This window comes from Arvicola amphibius, chromosome 9, assembly GCF_903992535.2.
Source record: "Arvicola amphibius chromosome 9, mArvAmp1.2, whole genome shotgun sequence".
NCBI classification, from domain to species: Eukaryota; Metazoa; Chordata; class Mammalia; order Rodentia; family Cricetidae; genus Arvicola; species Arvicola amphibius.
In genome coordinates, this window is record NC_052055.2 from 5,616,425 (window position 1) to 5,637,651 (window position 21,227).

At 44.5% G+C, this 21,227-nt stretch overlaps 1 protein-coding gene across 6 annotated transcripts in view; it reads right to left on the bottom strand.

The window, feature by feature from the left end:
- Nucleotides 1-21,227, bottom strand: part of Dpys (dihydropyrimidinase) — a 75,246-nt gene that overhangs the window by 45,521 nt on the left and 8,498 nt on the right. For all 6 annotated transcript variants that reach the window (XM_038344038.2, XM_038344037.2, XM_038344033.2 and 3 more), the window contains exons 2-4: nucleotides 15,967-16,125; nucleotides 9,891-10,070; nucleotides 7,761-7,950 (exon numbers count right to left, since the gene is read on the bottom strand). In XM_038344038.2, the coding sequence (XP_038199966.1) occupies nucleotides 7,761-7,950; nucleotides 9,891-10,070; nucleotides 15,967-16,125 (529 nt within the window). The remainder of the gene's footprint in view (nucleotides 1-7,760; nucleotides 7,951-9,890; nucleotides 10,071-15,966; nucleotides 16,126-21,227) is intronic.

A 21,227-nucleotide genomic window follows, 5' to 3' on the forward strand; every position in this document is an offset into this window, starting at 1 on the left:
AAAAAATAACAACAAGCAAAATAAAACATTACTCTGGGCGATAGTGCTTGGGTAACTGGGACTTCTGAGTGAGATGCAACAGCAGGGGATACGGCGTGCCCAACTTCCGGCTTGGGTTCTCTGTCATTACTCTTGGGGCAGATTTCGGGTGCTTTACCTCCTTTTTGCACAAGTGGCTTAGCAAGAGAAGGGTGGATCGGAACTCACCTATTTTAGTTACTTAGCTCAGAACAAGCAAAGCTTAACAATGATGTGACCACTCTTTGTCAAGTTCAACAGCAAATCAGCTTTAGATGGCTTGACCTTGACAATTTTACTCCTTTTCCTGTAACTGGACTTTCGGGTCTTCGTCATAGGTGATGAATGCCAGAAAACAACAACAACAACAAAAACCAACCAACCAACAAACAGAAAAACCCCAGTAAGGTCCCAGCAAAGAGAAAGCCTGGGTTTGGGATTGCAGTTGAACACAATTTTTTCCTCTTCCCAATCCATGGCAGCACCTGATGAAGAGGCTCAAAGGGAAGGAATCCATCACTGTTCTCAGAATGAAGAGGCGTTCCAGGGGCCTGGAGACTCTGAGGGCTCTGAGGAAGGTGGGCACACATGGGAAGGGATAACTAGCGAGGGGAGCTAGAGGAGTGAGGTCAGAATCCAGATGAGCAGGCAGAGACAGGACGGCAGGTCCCGTGCAAGGACACTAAGTGAGGGGAGAGGAGCAGGCTCAGCACCCTCACCTCTGCACAGAAAGCTGGGCTTCTGGGTGTGTTGATCCCACCAAGCAAACACCACACACCTATATTGCAGTTCACCAAAGACCATGGCTCCCCTGTTCCCAGAGCTCATTCAGGAAATAGGTCCTACCCAGAGAAGAACAAAGTCACGCTCACTCCTCACACTGAGCACCTGAACTTGTCCAGTCACACGAGCCTGGTGATAGCCAAGAGCCTTCAGACATTTAAAGATCACATAAACCAGAGTGGATGGGCAGGCTATGTGGATAAGAGCATTTGCAGTTCGAGCCTGGTGGCCTAAGTTCTGGCTCCCTAGAACTCACATAAATGTGAAAGGGGAGACGCCACAAAATTTTCCTCTGACCTACACATGTGTACCATGACACGTATGCACATGTGTATGACACATGTGTACCATGACACGTATGCACATGTGTATGACACATGTGTGCCATGACATGTATGCACCCACACAGGTCTCTTACTCGATCTCTCTCTTTCTCTCTCTCTCTCTCTCTCTCTCTCTCTCTCTCTCTCTCTCTCACACACACACACACACTATAATAAATGAAAATATTATACAGGCATAAATCACACAAAAAGGAAGACTGTGTCTGTTGTGTCTGTGTGGTACATGGATGCATGATGCGAGCAGGCACATGGGTTTGCGAGTGTGCACATGTGATGGTCAGAGGAAGAAGCTGGTGTCTTCCCCTGTGTTCCCCACCTTATGCCTTTAGACAAGGGTATCTCATTGAGCCAGGAGCTCACCTTGCCTTTTCTGCTAGGCTAGCTGGCCAGGGAGCTCTTGTGATCCATCAGTCTCTATTCCCAACCCCCACTCCCAAAGCTGGGGTTACATGCAAAGATCTCTATCCCTGGTTCTTTATGTGAGTGCTGGGGATTTGAACTCAGGTCCTTATACTTATAGAACAAGTGGTCTTACCCACTGAACCATCTTCCTAATCATAAAGAAAAAGACAAAGAATTTATTAAGAAACAACAATAATAAAAGACACAAAAGCAACTTCTAGAGCCTCATTAATATTCTTAGAGATACCAAGATGATATCTCTAATTAAAAGAAGAACATTTTTAAAAAAAGAGGACATAATTAGGAGGGAATGAGCAAACAGGAGATTACCAAGACAAAAATCCATTAGAAGGGCAGAAAAGCAAACAAATGTTTTGTAAGATATAAAGAAAAAACTTGAGACCTTTTAAAAAATAGAGGAAAAAAGTGGAAGGCAATGAAGATACTGCTGTGGCTGATTCTGAGGAAAGTAAATAAGTAAACAGAGAAAATAAATATGGAAGAAATAACAGAAGAAAAATTTCAGAATAAAAAATCAGCCTTTAGATTAAAAAATATGCCCTAAACATGAAGGGGAATTATTGAACACTTATGACCTAATGTGGGCTTAATGAAATTTCTATATCTCAATGATGGCAAAAAATGAGAATATTCCAGATAGTAAAACTGGTTAGAGAAGAAAAGAAAACAATTGCACTGTATTGATATCAGTGATAGAATGAAATCACACTGTCATTTTCCAGAAGATGTAGCTTGTGACTGTCTTAGTTTGGGTTTTTATTGCTGTGCAACTCTAACAAAGAAAGCATTTCATTGAGGGTGACTCGCTTACAGTTCAGAGGTTCAGTCCATCACCACAGGGAGCGCCGCAGCAGGCAGGATGTGGTGTTGGAGCTGAGAGTTCAATTTGTTGACTCAGGCAACAGAAAGCTGACTGACTGTCACACTGAGCGGTGCTTGAGAAAAAGACCTCAGAGCCCGCATCCACGGTGATACACTTCCAGCAGAAGGTGTGGCTCAGATTTAAAGTGTGCCCTCCAGCCTCAAGGTCTGCATTAAAGGCCTCTTCCAACAAGACCACACTTCCTCCAACATTCCATCTTCACCAGGGTCAAAAAGACGGCAGCGGTGACAGAGGGAGGAAGCAGGAGAAAGAGAAACGGAGGAAAGCAAGCAGGAAGGCAAGGAGGGGGGGGCAGGGGAGGAGGAAGATTACCCCCCCCCCCAATACCTCCTTGAAGAAGGAGCTGCTTATATCTAACGGAAAAGGAGAAGATGGAACTGCTCGGGCGTGGTAAAGAGGCCTGTGTTTCTTTTCTAAACCTATCTGAAAAGAGCCAGCTGGAAAAATTCCAGGAAAACCAGAAACTTTTTAGAAGCCAACAATGGTCTAAATGTGCAGCCGACTAAAATTAGGCGAGCTCTGGAGCTTCACTGGCGCAAAGGAAACGGCGCTTGACCTTGCTCGAAATCGCTTCTCCCTGAGTAGATGTGGGTTGCTCCAGCTTGTGCTTCCCCGAGTGGGTAAGTTTCTCTTCAGGCTGATTGTTCGCCAGGGAGGACTAGAGTCACATGCTACACTGTTTCTGAATGTGGGGCTTGGCCTGCAGACAAAGCAGGGCAGGGAGAGGATTGTGGGAAGGAAATGAATGCTGTGAAGAACACTGTCTGCCCAAGATAATAATAAAGAGGTGGCTAAGACAGCCCCTGAGTTCCTTCCTCACCCTAGTGGAAGAGAAGGGGCTGGCAAGGCATTTCTGGAGTTTCATGAAAAGCACTAGCCAGGTGCAAAAATTTATGCCATTAGAAGGGACAATTATTGCTAACAAAACTCACATGAGCTAAGTTAGTTATCTTTCATGGTTGGAAGACAAATTGATACTCCAAACTGCAAATCGCTACTTCGTTCTTACAGTCTAGAATTGAAGGTGGTTACAAAACTAAAAGTAGATGTGGCAAAAATCACTAGCCCCAAAGAAATTCAAATTAGCTAACTTTCCAGCGAAAACCTTAGCAAATCCATTCTCAGCATTTCTGTCCTTCCAATAATGCCAAAATGCTAAGATAATGATAATGTCATCAATACAATTTTCAAACATAATTACAAAATCCCCCATTCAGCTAATTTTTGTAAATGTCCAATCAATTAATTATAAAACATGGTTTGCACAAAGACATGTGCTCAACTATGTTCATAACAGCACTGTTTGTCATAGCCAGAACCTGGAAACAACCTAGATGCCCCTCAACTGAAGAATGGATAAAGAAAATGTGGTACATTTACACAATGGAGTACTACTCAGCCGTAAAAAAATAATGACATCTTGAAATTTGCAGGCAAATGGATGGATCTAGGGGGGAAAAGCCACATTGAAGTGAGGTAACCCAGACCCAGAAAGACAAATATAATATGTACTCATTCATAAGTGGCTTTTCGACATAAAGCAAACTAAAACCAGCCTACAATCCACAACCCCAGAGAACCTAGACAACAAAGAGGACCCTAACCTAAGAGGGACATACAAGGATCTAAGTGGGAAGGAGAAAAAGATAGGATCTCCTGAGTAAATTGGGAGCATGGGGGTCACAGTAGAGGGGAGAAATGGAGAAGTGCTAGCAGCTATGACCACAGCCTGTCTCTTCTGCATATGCATTTGAGGTATAAAGTCAAATTTAACATCATTGTATCCCTAAGTGATAACAGAGGTAATCAATGATCAGACAGCCTTTGTGCCTGGATCCTGACTCTCATGGGCGTATGAACTGCCTGAAGTTTCAGTTAGATGTGCACATTAGATTCCTGGGGTCTGGGATGGGTGCCCAGGCTCTGTGTGTGGCTCCTAGGCAACTGTCAGTGCAGACTATATTCTGAGACCCACTTTAGTACCAGGGTCCAGGAAGAAAGAAGTAGGTATATATTTTCATATAAGAAATTCATAAGAAGAAAGAATTTCTTATTTAAATAAGGTTACAAATAACAGGGTCTCTATTGTACTTTGGTGTTCAGAAACTATTGTACTTTGGTGTTCAGAAACTGGTAGTCACTGTATGACTCAGTTTCCATCTGGAGTCATTACTGACTTAGAGAAGTGATTTGAGTTCAAGCTTGCCTGCTCTGCTTGCTCCAAATATCCTGAGGGCTGTGAGAAAGTTCTGATTAAGCCCATGGGAAAGAGCAATTTTTGCCCATGAGAAAGAATACATTATCTATTAAGATTTGGGCTGGTGTATGCCAACCGGAAGCACTCCTCCTTAGTGATTGGTAGCTGCTTGCTGCTGTCTGAATTCTTGTATTGAGAGGATGCACCTGCTGGAGCGTCCTCCCAAGGACAGTGCAGGGAGGTGGTTAGCTGGCTGTACTGCTCTTTCTTTTGCCCTTTGCCTATAATTAGTGTATATGCTGACTGAGAAATAAACTCGGGGCTGTTTGGTATTAACCTTTGTCTTCCTGGTCTATCCTGTGTTTTCTGTCTCCATTTCTCTGAATCTAACATTTCTTCAGCCTTAGCGCCCCCTCCCAGGTACCCCAGCTGATTCCTGATGGAGTCAATTTCCACATGAAACACTTTTAGAGGATAATGAATTACTAACTAATAAGATACCCGAATCCTTCACAGAAGGTCAGTGTGGTCTATGGTCTCCTAGCCATTAGCACTTTCAGGGTCTGTCCTTGTGTTAGCTGAAGTAGTAACCATGGGAAAAGTTTGGGTCTGTTAGTCTCTCTCCTCTCTCCTTTTGGTTCTGCTTCGATCACACACCCTGCCCTTCTCTCCCCTCCCCTCCCAGAGTGGACTGGCTCACATTGAATCATAGTAGAGTTCTGCTGTCTCTTTGACAGCTGGGTACTAGGGTATGTTTTACAGTTGCTTATAGCTCCTTTGGAAACAAATCTAACAGTAAAAAGTTACATGCCCACTTAATCTTTGAACCAGCAATCCTACTTCTAGAAGATACTCTTTTATGTTAGGCACATAACAAAGCATAAAGATGCTCAATTCATAATTTGTTTATATGTTAACTAACATAGTAAAACGGGATCTTATACACGTGAGATTGGGAGGTCATTCTAAATTAATGGAGTTGGCTCAATGTTGTACAAAGACCCTTAAAGTGGAGGAGAAAGACAAGAGGCCATCCAGAAAAGAATGACATGGACAGGCCTGGCTCAGTCCAGCATGGCTGGCCTTAAAAATTCCTGAGGGCGGGACCGTGAGCTGAGGAACCTGAGCAGGCTCTACTTCTGGGCAGGGTAAGGAAGGAGCGGGGCTCCCCTGACGCCTGGGAACTCTGTCCTCTAGAACGGCTGGATAAAGAGTTCATGTTTTAAGTCACTAAGATTGTAGCAATTTCCTACAGAGGCAGCAGAAAAGCCACATGCCTTCTGCAATTACTAAACAGTCTCTGAAATAGGTGACCACTGTGGTGTTTGTAAGAGCTGGAGCCTCCACAGACTACCAGTGGAGGAGTATTTGAATAAACGCAGGGGCATATTCCAGACTACAGTTGAGAGGAGCGATGGAAACCCCTCCTCTGAGGGCTAACCTCAAGGACGTATTTCTAACGGAAAAACCAGCAAGGGCACAGTACTAACATGTGGGTTTTTGTTGTTGTTGTTTTGTTGGTGTTCCTTTTGTTTTTTTGGTTTTTCAAGACAGAGTTCCTCTGTGGCTTTGGAGCCTGTCCTGGAACTAGCTCTTGTAGACCAGGCTGGCCTAGAACTCACAGAGATCCGTCTGCCTCTGCCTCCCGAGTGCTGGGATTAAAGGCGTGCACCACCACCGCCCGGCTTGGTGTTCCTTTTTATATGAAGGAAGGAAGAAGAATAAAAACAAGAAGATACAGATAATTTCACTTTTTAAAGAGAACTGTGCATTTGGACCAGAAAAAAATGTACAAAAAAAATTCCTTTGGGATATGATGAGGAGCTGGGAGGAAGTAAAACTTCTTTGAACATTTTTTTTGTATATAATTTTGAAACTTGGACTAATGTAAAATGATAAACAGTCCCTACATTCAAGAAGTAAAGTTTTTTTAAACTAATTTAAAATAAAATCAAAATGCCCATTACTTAAGACTGATAGTTGTCTTTGGTCCCTAGATCTTTATAACCGGCTTCTAACTGAAGCCACGTTATATCTGTCCACGTACAGAACAAATACACATTGCCAAAAAAAAAACAAAAAAAAAAAAAAAAAAAAAAAAAAAAAAAAAACTTCCAGCCTGAACTTTCAAAGTCATAATCTTCATGGTGGGCATTTCTGCAGATTTTACTGTTCCCTCTAGCCTAACACTGTATCTGGTGTGACCCAGGAAAGCAATTCCACAGAGCTGGCAGCATCACCATCTGGTGGGCAAAAGCTAGAACTGCAGCTTGGGTTTCCCAGCTACTTTCTGCTTTGTTTTGGTGAGGGGCGGGGTAGGTTTCACCCGCAATCCTGACACACGTGGGTGGTGGGAGAGAAGGACTCAGGGGTTGTTGGTAGTAAGACCTTGTGAGCTCATTTGAAATTAGCCTCATTCCTAACACATGAGATGATGGGTTGCGTTTTAAAAGTGAATAGGGCTCACAAAATCCTTTCTAACCCTCCTTGCAGCAAATAGTTTTGACTTATTTTGGTGTCTATTACAAACATACCAGATCCACTCCGCGGTTTTTAATGTGGTACACGATCCACTCGCTGTCACTTACAGGAGGGAAATCAACAGGATAACTTCTGTTATGGGATTACTGATGTTTCCGCCCATGAGATGAGGCTCCAGGGAGGCCTAAGGTCACTGAACAAAATGCTCATATATGGCTCTCGCCCATCTTTGTACATTACTAGCAAACAGATGACTTTTTTTTCTTGACCCAAAGACAGATTTTCTTTCTTTTGCATGACCATATTCAGACTGGACTAGAGAATTGGGGCAACAATCAATTTAAAGTTAAAATATAACCTTCAAAGTGGTAATCATTAAAATGCTTTCGGGGTTACTGCTCCAACTGACCCAACATCCAGGGTGCTGTCAGAAAAATCGATTCAATTCAAAAACAAGCTTTTGAGCATGAACCCTGGCCCCATCAGGTGCTAGCAGGGTGAGCTGGACGATCAGGAGATATGGAAGTCGCTGTGAAATTAGTTGTAAATTAAAATTCGCTGTCATGTTTTAAAAAGCCATGTGTGTCCTGCAGCTTGCTAGCCCGAGGGGTGGGGTCCCACTGAAGATCACCTTCTCTCCTCGCATCCGCTACCACCTTTGCTGCGGATTTGCTCATCACGTGCACGACGTATAGAGGGCAGTTCACCGCACTGGCTATGGTGATGGCCCTCAAAGTGGCCTCTGCTTCCACTGCTTCGGGACGGCACAGCTCATGCCCCTCCGGGCCTGTGATTCCCAAGGCCAGCATCTTCTTTGCTCCCTAAAAGGCAACGAAAATGTAAAATGATAGCAGGAAGGATTACTCATGACAAATGTTATCATCATCATCATCATCATTATTATTGGAAATTAAAAGTTCTGATAGACTTTTAGAGCTGTCAGGTGTAGGTGTGTAGGGGCAGAGTGTACATATGCTGATTGTATATATTAATAGTATCCCTATGCATCATTTTACCATTAGCGTCCTTAGATTTGAAAAGGTGGGGGAAGGGAGCGGCTTAGAAGACAGCCCAGTTGGTGAAGTGTTCACTGCACAGCCATGAGAACCTGAGTTCAGTCCACAGAACCACGTGGAAAGGCCAGACACGGTGGTAGCTGCCACTGTAAAGCTGGGAGGCAGAGACAGATGAAGCCATGGGTCCCACTGCCAGCCAGGCCTCCTTGCTGAGTTCCCAGTCAGTGAGAGCCCCTGTCTCTAAGATAAAGTGGACTGCCCCTGAAGAACGACATTCCAGATTTTCCCTTGAACTCTACAGTCTGCCTGTCTCTCTGTCTATCCCACCCTTGAAAAAGATGACATTTGTTCTCACATTCTGTAAGAAGTACTGTCTAGCCCCATCCATGGTTGAGACTTAATATACTAATTCAGTCAAACAAAATAAAACCACCCAATACCCTTGCTCAAGTAATTCATTGTAAAATATTGTTTAATTAGTTTTATTTTCCTACTAATCGTAGTCTATTCTGGTCCCAGCTCAACCTGTTAATAATATTAGATCCATTATTTCTTCAAAATTTTATTTATTTCACAAAAAGAGTCACAAGTCAAGTTTCAGAGGAATGCAGCCACTTGGCCATGTCACACAGTGAGGAAGTCACATCGTTGAATTTAAACCCTGGCCTGTTCGCGTCTATACCTCACATTTCCTCTCATTCTTGCCTCTGCCTCCTGGCCACAGAGCTGCAATCGTACTTACTTTAATGGGAGCTAAGCCTGGGGAAAGAAAAAAAAAATCAGCTGATATAAAGGGTTAGGGACAGCTTCTTAAATCTTACAGATGGCCTACCCTTCGGGCATTAGTAATGGAGCTAACAGGAGAAGTAAATATCTTCCAGATTCCTCCAGAGCACACTTTAATATCCTGTCTCTGGAAAGTGTAAGGCTTTAAAACACCTTCCGCTCACTTCACCAGACCACACCAACGCCCACACGTTAGCATTCAGTACCAGCAGCCCGAGCCTCTGAAAACCCCGACAACAAACCAGAGCCAAGGGACGTAAAAGAAATGATTTACAGGTCTGGAGAGGTGGCTCTGCAGTGAAGAGCACTGGCCGTGCTTCCAGAGGACTCGAGTTCAGTTCCCAGCATCCACGTGGCAGCTCACAGCTGCTGTACCTCCAGTTCCAGGCGACCCAACTTCTGACCGTTCCAGGAATCTGCATGCACACATTAACTCATGCAGAAACACATACACACAAGTAATAAATAAGTAAATCTAGAAGAAAATGACTCACACTTTTAAACCAGCATGTTTCTAAAGTTGAGTATAGGTAACTGGTTGAAAAGGGAGAATTCTTCACCCGATTATGTAGACCCACTGAATAAAATCAAAGGCAGTGACCAAGAAAACCAAGTCAGGTATGTAATGTAACACAGATAACAAGCAACTTAGTTTCTGTCCTTCCATGTGCTGTGTCTACCTTCTTAGGGCTAAATGTCCTTGCTTTAAGTTACAGCTTTTCTTTGTTTGTTTGTTTATTTATTTATTTATTTATTTGGTTTTTCGAGACAGGGTTTCCCTGTAGTTTCTAGAGCCTGTCCTGGAACTAGCTCTTGTAGACCAGGCTGGCCTCGAACTCAGAGATCCGCCTGCCTCTGCCTCCCGAGTGCTGGGATTAAAGGCGTGTGCCACCACCTCCCGGCTCGTTGTTTATTTTTTTAATGTTCCTGTCTACAGAAGTTTGGAAGGGAACGCTCACCTCTGCGATCAAGTCTCCATTCTCGGCGTGCACCTGAGCAATTGCTCCGATCTCCTTGCAATGGCAGAAGGCTGCATACATCTGCTCGTCTTGCACCATGTACAGGCCTTTGTAGGCCATAAACATCTTGAAGGAGTTAACTCCTTTATCTTGGGCAAGGGTTTTCATTTCTTCTTTTACCTAGGCAGGCAACAGATACAACAATCTGGAGTGATATTTGTGATCCACAAATAAAGCTTACTTGAAGATCAGAGCACAGAGCTAAACCACTAGTTAGCCAAAGAGGCCAGACAGTGGTGCCACACACCTTTAATCCCAGCACTCGGGAGAGACAAGAGGCAGATGGCTCTCTGTGAGTTCAAGGCCACACTGGGCTGTGCGGGATTGACTCTGTCTAAAAGAGAAACGGAGCTCACACAAAGGTGATCCAGCACTTGGGATACCATGCCTTTAATCCCAGCACTAGGGAGGTGGAGACAGGAGCGATATGGCTGGGCAGAGAGGGGACTATAAGGCAGGAAGAGACAAGGGCTCAGATCCAGTCTGAGGTTTCGTAGAAGAGCATTCAGTCTGAGGATTCACAGGAACAGGATCACCCCTTTGGTCTGAGGATTCAGTAGAGGTAAAACTAGTGGCTGGCTGCTCAGCTTCTCTGATCTTTTAGGATTCACCCCTATATCTAACTCTGGGTTTTTATTATTAAGGTCAATTAGAATTCATGCCAAAACAGCACACCCCTCATTAATTCAAAGGATAATTTCAGCATTCCCTCAAAGATTATATCCAGAAAAGAAATAAGCAACATAAGGGTGACAGCTTCCTTCAGAAAAAAAAAAAAAAAAAAAAAAAAAAAAAAAAAAAAAAAAAACCGCAATGAAATCCATAGACTTTTTCCCAGGCCACACCCCATTTCACCTGATAAACTGCTGCCGGGATGCTCTTAAATCAGGGGAAATTAACAGCGTTCCCTAAAGTGCTTCATTATTGTGCTTGAATCTAAAATTCTCGGCATCTGTTCTCCAATTTGAGGAGACCGTTACAGAAAAAGAAGGTGAAACCACACGGCAGCAAGGGTAGCAACCGTGGATCTAGACGGCATCAAAGCTTATGTGTGGTAAGAGCTGGGGCTCAAATCTAAGAGAAGTAGGTTGACTTGTTGGAGGAGGGCAGTGGACTGACCCAGGTTTGCTTGAGGAAGCATAAGCTGAGCATTGGGCTGCGGCGCCCCGACAACACACCTGGGAGGTGAGAGATCATTACTGACAAGATTCTAGACAGTCATGGCTTGGGGGATCTTCGGGTTTGTCAGATATCAGAGACAAACTGAGAGCAAAACCACCCAGTAAGCGAGTTTGAAGTCTCAAATTCAAGTCTCAAAACGGATTAAAGCTTTCTGTTATAGAATAATCTTTTTGTACACTGTGAAGATGTATCTTTGCCAAGGTGCCTTCTTGTTGGTTTAATAAAAGAGTTGACTGGCTGGTGGCTAGTCAAGCAGTATCAATGGGACAACAAGACACAGAGGATGCTGGGAAGAAGGAGGGCAGAGTTTCAGGAGTCTCGAGCAGATGCAGAGAGAAGCAAGATGAACATGCCTCATTGAAAGAAAGTACCACCATGTGGTAGAGGGTAGATAAGAAATATGGGTTAATTTTAAATGTATGAGTTAGCTAGTAACAAGCCTGAGCTAACGGCCAAGCATTTATAATTAATTTATAATTAATATTAAGTCTCTGTGGTTATTTGAGAATTGGCTGGAGGGACAGAAAATCTGCCTACAACTTTCAAAGGAAAGTTGTTTGATCCTTCTATAGGTTAACTCACACACATGCACACATACATACATACACATGCACACAATACACACTTGCTCACACACATGCGCACATACACACATAAATACGCGCGCGCACACACACACACACAAAAGTACAGCAACCATAGCAGGAGGGTTGCTCATAGCTCATAAAATCTCTTCCCACTTGATGGAGGGGACAGTCACCAAACCTTGGCACAGAGGTGAGGCTCAGAGGGGATTATGTGACAAGGTACCTGTCCACAGCCAGAAAGAGAAGCCTCATGGGGAGCTAGCTCTTCAAGTGCATTGTTACAGGACTTCCTGCCTTCTGGCTTCGAGAAGTAAATTCTGTTACTAAACCAGCCAGCCCGTGGGACGCTGTTACGGCAGCAGAGCTGACACACACACACACATGTCCATCCGCTCCTGCATCCACACCCTGATGCTCAGCGAGATCGACCTCCTCCACACGTCCGTCCGGCTCTTAGAGCATGAGGTACCTAATGCGTGAGCGACGGCCGTCCAGATGCACAGGGGAGTGCCTGGCTCCTGCCATCTAGTTTTTTTTTTTTTTTTTTTTTTTTTTTTTTTTTTTTTTTTTTTTTTAAATGGGCAGCTTCGCTAAAAGTTAGGAGTCTAGCAAGAGCCTCTCTTTGGGAAAATATTGAATATTTGAAAATCGCTCTTTAAACAATGCATACAACTGTATATACACTCATAACATAACAGAAAAAGAGAGCACTCCCCCACCCTGAAAGAGAAACCTTATTAACTGAGGTGGAAAATGTCATCAACAATTCATGAACTAAGTACATAGACATAGGAGGTTAACTTTCAGACAAAGCTGTAGGGTGTGGTGGTGCACACCTTTAATCCCAGCACTTGGGAGGCAGAGTGGGGCAGATCTATATGAACTCCAGGCCAGCCTTGTCTATGTGAGTTCTAGGACAGTCAGGTCTGTGAAGAGAGACCCTGTCTCAAAGAAACAAAGAACAAACAATAAAAAAGCACCAAGCTGGGCATGTTGGCACACTGCAATCTCACCCTTCAGAGGTGCAGGCAGGAGGACGAGGCCAGCATGTGACCACATAGTGAGCCCTTCTCCATGTTAAACATGCAGGTATTCTTGCCCACTACTACAAACTGACTTCCCTGACTCAGACAGATAAGAGAGCTCAGCTGTCATCAGAGAAGCTGCAGCAAATGGGAACAGATACAGAGACCTAGAGCCAGACTCTACACAGTGAGAGACCTTGGAAAAGTCAGCCCTAAATGGGCTATCTCCTTCAGATCCCTCCCGTCAGAGCTGAGAGAACCCAGAAGAAGAGATGTAAAGAATGGAAGAGCCAGAGGGGGTGGGGAAAGCAAAGCCCATGTGAACTCACAGAGACTGAGGCAGCGTGCACAGGCCTGCATGGGTCTGCACCAGGTCCTCTGTGTATATAGTATGGCTTCCAGGTTAATGTAGGATTGCCCTCTGTATGCTGTGAATACCCTTGGTTAATAAAGGAACTGTCTTAGGCCTGTGCAGGGCAGAACAGAGGTAGTGGGGGGGGGGGGACGGGAACTAAACTGAATGCTGGGAGAAAGAAGGTGGAGTCAAGAGAAGCCATGGAGCAGCCACCAGAGACAGACATGCCAAATCTTTGCCAGTAAGCCACAGCCACGTGACGATACACAGATTAATGGAGATGGGTTAGTTTAGGACATAAGAGTTAGCCAGAAATATGCTTAAGCTAATGGCCAAACAGTGTTGCAAATAATATAGTTTCTGTATAATTATTTCAGGGCTGAGCAGCTGGGAACAAACAAGCCGCCTACAACACCAGGTTAATTTTTTTTTTATGGATTCCTGAGAGGGCAAACGAGAGAGTCTCTGATTTATGTGTCTTCTCTTGGGCTCTTTTCCTTCTTTTGCTTTGTCTTCTCCAACTTCAGTGGGATAGTTTTTGTTTTATTTTATCATACTTTATTTCCTTCTATTTTATTATTATCTCATAGAAGCCTGCTTTTTTTCTAATGAGAAAGAAAGATCTGAAAGATCAGATGAGAGTGGAGTTGGGAAGGAACTGGGAGGAATAGAGGGAGGGGAAACAGTCATCAGAATATATTATGTGAGGGCAAAAACTATTTTCAATACAATGGGGAAAAAGACTACAAAGAACCTTCATAAAAGGGGGGGGAAAGTTTTAGTAAATTGCCTTGTGTGTCCCCTAACCCTTAAAGTCCTAACCCTTCTTTAGAAGTAGGCTCACCACAGGTGTGGTTAGCTACTGTGATGTCAATGATGTACATCCTAATCCCCCACGATTGGAGGCCTTGAAAAAGATGAGCTGAAATACAGGCTTGTATAAGGAGATGGAAGCAGAAGTCAGAACGCTCCTTCTTTAAGGCAAGGGCTATTCAAGATTACCACAGATAGAAGCTTCTAGAAAAGCATGGGACAGAGCCGTTTGCCCTCAGGACAAACCAATCACAAGATACCTTGGCCTTCTAACCTTCAAGACTGGGAAACAATACACTTCTGCTGTTTGAGGCTGTACTGAGCTCTTGGCCATAGGAACACAACAGAACCTGTATTGGGGGATCTCTCCACTTGTTAAAGTATGAAAAGGACTGGTTAAAACCACCATCATTGCCTGTGCTTTTCACAAAATAAGAGAGGGCGGGAAGGAGAGGCGAAAGAAGGAAAGAAGGAAAGGGGAGGGAGGGAAGAAAGGAAGGAAGGAAGGAAGGAAGGAAGGAAGGAAGGAAGGAGGGAAGGAGGGAGGGAGGGAGGGAGGGAGGGAGGAAAGGAAGGAAGGGAGGGAAAGCTTGCCTTTGAAGGTATAAAGTAGGTCCAGCTCAGGGCTTAGAATCCTGTTTGTGGAGAGAAATCAGCTTGAGCTGTGGACTATGACCCTCGATGTTTGCTGGGTTACTCGTTACAGACTGAACGCTTGTTTTATATTCACTTGGTGTCTGAAACAAGCTTTGGAAAGGTTGATGAATGACCTACTCAAACAGCATCACCATGATTCATGCCTCACCTCCTTAAAATTTCTGAATGAAATCCAATATGAAGAAACAAATTAGGGTTTAAATCTCAAGGAAAATTTCTTCTAAGGCACACACGCAAATTTTCAGTAAAAAAAAAAAAAACCCCAACGTATTTTAACAGCTCTCAAAGTCATCTCCTCTATCTGACTCTTATCATTTCCATGGCTTAAATAATTACTGGGCATGGAAGAATGTTTTGAGGTCTGTTGTAAATGGTTCTCAGGTGACAGAAGAGGCCTAACTTAACATCAGTGCAGCCATGACAGGCTGCAAATTAACAATACTGAGACTAGACCTCACCATCACAATAACCAGGAAAAGTCATAGATTGCACCCTGTGGGGAACCAATCAGAACTGAGACAAACAAGTACTGCCTGCTCCAGAGCATTGAGACTAGCTTCCCTAACTTGTATATAGGTTGCTAATTTCCTTACAGCAACGCCAGTACCAGTCCCTGTTTGACAAGATTTCTGTTACCTCACTCCTGCCCAATCAGGAGTACAACCCCCACCTGAATCCAGAATTCTCTTACCCGCCATCCTTTGCTCCTTCAAAATCCTGTCACAGCTGAGCTCAATGCTCTCCCTGATCCAGCCGCTGTGACAGAAAGGATGGATGGAGAGCCCAGGCTTAAGCTTTGGCATATGAACTGGGACTCCTGGTGGTCTCTGGGGGACTCGTGACAGGGACAACAACAGAGTAGTGTTGGGAGAGCCACATCGCCCCTGGACTCAGCTGGGAGGGGCCTTGGAAAGGATCCCAGCTTGGCTTCTCCTGTCAGGGGTAGGAATGGAGGCCTCTAATTTGGAGGAATTCTAAACTTAGAACTTCTTTGATGTTTTCTCATACATTAAAATTTTCTAATACATTTTTTAAAGATTCTAGGCATGTTGATGTTGAGACTAAGAGGAATAGGTACCGTGGAGAGTAGAGGAAACCTCAGCAATTCCTGTATTAAACACAGGATGATTCTGTGAGCAAGCAGGATGGAGTCTCACTATGCGCTTTACGTGATGATGTTTTTACACTCTAATGTTGTGACTGCAATCTTTCACAGTACTCAGAATTCAACAGATTCAGAAGAAAGTGCAACGAGAACCCACCCCACCAGTCCCCCAATCACCCCCGAGGCAGGGACATCACCGGGGTTTGCCTACGCACATTGCCACTTCCTTGCTGTCATGCAGAGCCAACGACAAGGGGACCTAACAGAACACACTGGAAGCCAGCTGCCTCACCTTGTCACTCCACCATGTCACCGCCACGTGCAGGCTATAGTCACAGCAGACATTGGGGTCCGCCCAGCTGCGCCAGGTCTCAAAGGCTTCGAGGAGGGAGCTGCCTTTCTGAGGGATGGCGAAGTCGATGATCATGGTGGTACCTCCAGCCAAGGCAGCCTGCAATCCCAAGAGGGTTCTGGTCAATTAGTTGCCCGTTGCTCTGAGAAAACAGCACATCTGCAAGCCTCTGGGCTAATCTGATGCTTCAAGGAAATGCCAAAGATGCTGCCCTTTTAAACTACCTGAATGGCTTGAATAGATTCCCCAGAGACTAAAAGACAAAGTCTTAAAATACCTGGAACTGCTTCTGGAAAAGAAAACAGGACTGTGAAGGAAAACTAAAATGGGAGGGCTTGCTGACTCATGCCCGCAATCCTAATTCCTCAGCAGCTGAAGCAAAAGGGTTGCAGTTGAGTGGGTGTCTAGCCTGGGCTACAGATTGAGATCCTTTCTCAGAAAATAACTAAGCAGAAACCCTCAGGTGGGGAAAAGTGGAAAATGTATAAGCAATTAACAAAAACAAAAACTACACCTGGTATTGTAAAATCCCATTTCCTTGGGATCTGTCTTAGGGAATCACATCTCCAGCAGTCTGTGAGCCACTACATCACTGGCCATCCTGTGATCCACCCAAAGAACCCTGGAACACTTGCAAGGCTAAAGCCTCTGCACCCTCAAACTGCTGGGGACCCTTTCATCTTTCTTTGATTGACACCTGTGGGGGCTACCTGCTCTGGCTTTAGTTTGGAATCTTTTCATCTTCAATGGTCACGATTTTAGTAGGTTCCTAGTTGGTCTTTCTCTAGTTATGTCCTAAATACCCACCCACAGACCCTCCATGGAGGGGCACTTCCAGCCACAGATGAGACACTTGGCTCAAAAGGTTAAGGAAGGGGGGGCAGGGCAACAAAGCTGCTGTTAGATAAGGGAAATACCCTCTGGTTTTGACAACACAGTAGAGCGACCAAGGGGGATACATCCTGGTTTCCATAGCCCAGTAGAGCAGACATCATGAACAAGTGTGCTGTTTGCCTTGTGATAGCTAGGAGAGAAGGTTTGGAATGTTCTCACCACAGAGAGATGCTAACTATTTGAGGCAATGGATATGGTAACCACCCCGTTTTGATCACTACACAATGTTTACAACAGGCAACACACCACACTCCTTAAGTACGTGGTTATTCTCTGCCAGCTGAACATTTCAGAAAGCTAATGTTCTTGCTGCCTCTGGAATGAAGTTTAATCTTCGTAAACTTGGTCCCTGAGTCCCTGCATCCTGCCTCAACCCTCGATAGACCTGGCGGCCTATTAGGCTACATTACCAGTAATTTAAAAACTATTACAAAAACAAATGCCTTTGACTCATTATTTAAATAGATTTAATTTAAACGAAAATCACAAGGTGGTTAATGTGTTTTTAATTGCTGTACTCAAACAACGTAGGTGTGGAAAACAAACATAATCATAGAAGAATGGTGGCCCCATAGTTTAGAGCAGGGACTCTGGGGGTTCCCTGGCTCTACAGTACAGCACTCAGATTCTGCACCTAGCTGGTTCTCTTGAGCAGTTTCTTCTGCATCCTTTGATTGTTTATGGGAGAAGCGAGGGCAATGCCTGCATCCAAGCCCTCAGCTAGGGAGGGGGATCGGGCTAGGGCACGGCACATAAAGTGCTTAGCACAGTTGCCTTCTGAGGATGGCTCTCTAGCCCACCAGGAGCCTTTGCACCGTTGGTTTATAATTAGGAATTGCTCCGCGTTTCTAACACATGCCGCAGCTCTCTTCCTGAGATCCAAGAGGGACAGTGGCTCTCCAACCTCACTCCTGCCCCTTTTCCACACCGCAGCCCAGGTGCAGCCAGGGATCTCGCTGGGACTGTCAGCTCGGCTCTCCCTCTCCCTCACTTTATGGAATATTTTTGTTCTCCTTCAGTCGCTTGGCGCGGTTCCACTTAGTTCTACTTTTAACCGCCTTACTTTTTTACATAAGATTCTACCCTTTGTTACCACCTTTAAATAACAGTGTCCTTATTCACGCAGAAAACACATATTTGCATTTCCTAAGAAACTCCTTTTGGTACAAAGGCAAGACTTGGGAAAAAATTCAGGTTTTGTATTTTTATTTGAATAGAGATTAATCTTGTCACCTTCTTCCTTTTTCAAGTGACTTTCCAATACAATAAAGTGTCCCTCAAGGACGGGGGGAAATTTTTTCTAGTAGGAAATAGTTAAAGTGTTAGAACAAATGTTTCTAAGGCCTACAGATATAGAGAAACCCACCACACGTGAGATGCACAGAAATCAGACGCAGTGATCCCTCAGGACGCGGGGAACTAGTGCCATCACTCCTAGTGGATTAAGAAATGGTGCATGCTCAATCCTTTATCTGCAATGGCATGGTAACAGCACAAGCTACAGGCACACCCTGCTCTGTATTCACTAAGACTATTCCCATTTTCCATAGAGTGCAAGTGCTTTGTAAATTACTGTTTCTCTGTATTGTCTCAGCGCATGTTCGCTATGAATCGGTCAAAAATTATCATCAGGGTATACAACCTAGGCTACAGATGGTGGGAAGATATAATGCTGCAGACACCTCGGGGTTTCTCAGGAAGTTAAGCGTAGCGAGCATAACCCAGCGAGCCTACTCTTCAGTAGATACACACGGTCCGTGGAAACGTGGCTACCCCAAGCCCAGGACACAAAGGTTCAAGCCAGTATTTGCTACTGTAGCCAACAGGAGAAACTTCCCAAGTACCCAGTGGTTGGTGACTAGAAAAACAATGGACGGGGATTTGGCCTTAAAAGGGGATGACACAGGGACCCCTGCCACAATATGGATGGACTCTAAAATTCATGATGCCACATGGAAGGAGCCAGTCATGAAAGAGTACACATTGCACAATCTGTGGAATATGTTCCAGAGAGAAAAGTCCACGGGGACAGAAAGGGGCATGGAGGTTGACTAGGGCTGAAGATGCGTGAGAGGAGGATGGGCCGAAGATATAGTTTGGCAGGCTGAGGGACAGAGAGCCGTAGGAATGCTCTAAAACAGACTGGTGATGTCTCTACCATTCTGCCGATATTCCAGAAACTATGGAACCGCACAGTTAAACGGCTGAGTTGTACTGCGTTTGAATTATTCACTGATAAAAATGTTATAAAAAAGACGCCATCACACACGGCCTTTATATGGAATGGAGGAAGCTGGAAGGGCCACGCAAACAACCATGAGTTCTTTCCTCTTCCTTCAGGGTGTGCACAGCCTACAGCAGTGGTTCTCAGCCTGCCTAACGATGTGACCCTTTAATGCAGTTCCTCAAGGTGTAGTGACCTCCATAAAATTATTCTCATTGCTACTTCATAACTGTAATTTTGCTACTGTTATGAATCATAATGTAAATATTTTTGGAGATAGAGGGTTTCCCAAGGGGTCACAACTCACAGGTTGAGAACTGCTGGTCTAGAGGGAGAAACAGGTCATTGTAATACAATATCCTGGAATAACAGATGGCAGGTCTGCCTCTAACATTAATAGACTATGGAAAATACTAATTGTGGGGAGGCTTTACAAAATTGCCTGTAAGAGTTACAGAAAAGGCTACTGGGAATTCAGAGAGGAAGATTCAAATCAGGAATCTGAGCAAGTTTGGATTTAAGAGTTGGACCTACATATGGGAGCTGTCAAGCATCATGATGGGTATCTAACACGCAGCGCGTGCTTGCCTGTGCTCAGAAATAACTAGCCTGGAGTACACACATTCCAATTGTCTCTCCAGCTCTTCAGTATTGCTGACCTCATGACGGAGCAGAGGAGACCGAGCAGAGAACAGTAGTGAGAATACTTGGCAGAAGGAGGGTAGACTTGTTTCTAGTACAGACGTGTACTGGGCTTGGGGTAGACATGTTTCCATGTGCTTCAGAACCCATGTTCCTGGGGACGGCAAATGGTGAGAAGGGAGACTCTGAGGAGGGGACCTGGGAGAAGAGCCAGAAATTCAGCAGGCTGTAGGCAAGGACAGGATCAAGGCCATCCTGGACCATATAAAACGCAGTGTCCAGGGGAGAAAGACAGGACAATGGTTGCATATAGGGCAAACAGGAGCCCAAATGGGACTTGAAACCAGCATTTCTATTGTCTTTACTCCTGATTGACAGCCCCTTTACCTGTCAGTTAGCCAGCAAAATGCTTTAACCGTTCCTAATCTTGGCTCATAAATAAATTCTCCCAGCTCCTAGTTTCTTTGGCTTGCTGCCCTTGGAAGCCTTCTAATTTATCTAAATCCCCATTTGGGGGACTGAAGAGCCTACCCCGTCTCTAGTGTAAATACAATAGAACTTACCTAGACACCAACTATCCCACAGTGGATCGTAATGTCACATAACGCAAGTTCTTATTGAAGAAATATCAGGTCGTAAGCCAATACTGAAAGCATAACACAGTGGATCACATAACACAAGTTCTTATTGAAGAATGTATCAGGTCGTAAGCCAATACTGAAAAGTCCCCAAGGCATATTCTTCTATTTTATGGTGTCGCCCATTTTCCATGTCTAAGCTCATCCTGAAAAGTGTGACTCTGGTTCACTAAAATCCACCACAGGACCTAAATAACCCCCCCTCCCCCCAAATAAAACCCTCATAGTCCAGCTGGGCCTTAGGCAGAAAGGCTCCGGGTTGAACTAGTAGTTTTCTTGTAGTCCTAAAATGTATGCAAACAGATTTTACAATCTCAACTTAAGTCCCAATTCCATAAGTGTGTCTGAGTTTTGAAGGTGTCCTTTCCACCCCAGAGAGGGATACCGTGCCTTCTCTTCCCTCCTCCGATCTCTTCTCTACCTTACCTACTGATTTCTTCTTAACCTTGGTCACAGTCTAGAGTCCTTCAGGGAACTTTTACCCCATTATTGATGCTGCTTCATTTCTGTACGCCCTGTGCCCATTACAGTGTTTAAAGGAAGAGGAAGGGAGGGGCCGAGCTGCTCAAAAGTTTTGAGTTTGGAAAATGATGGTTGTCTTTCCCATTCACAAACTATGCATGTTGCAAGTTAGCAAGAAATTCTGTTTCCCCAAATTTTGGCTGTCCCTGGTCCTAGATCCTTCGACGTGAATGCAAGCAGACTCTGGGCACAGCTGAAGGCTGATGCTCAGTGCTGTTCAAAGTTTCCCAGATCAGTGTGCACCAGGGCTCTAAGGAAGCTATAACACTGTCTTGGTTACT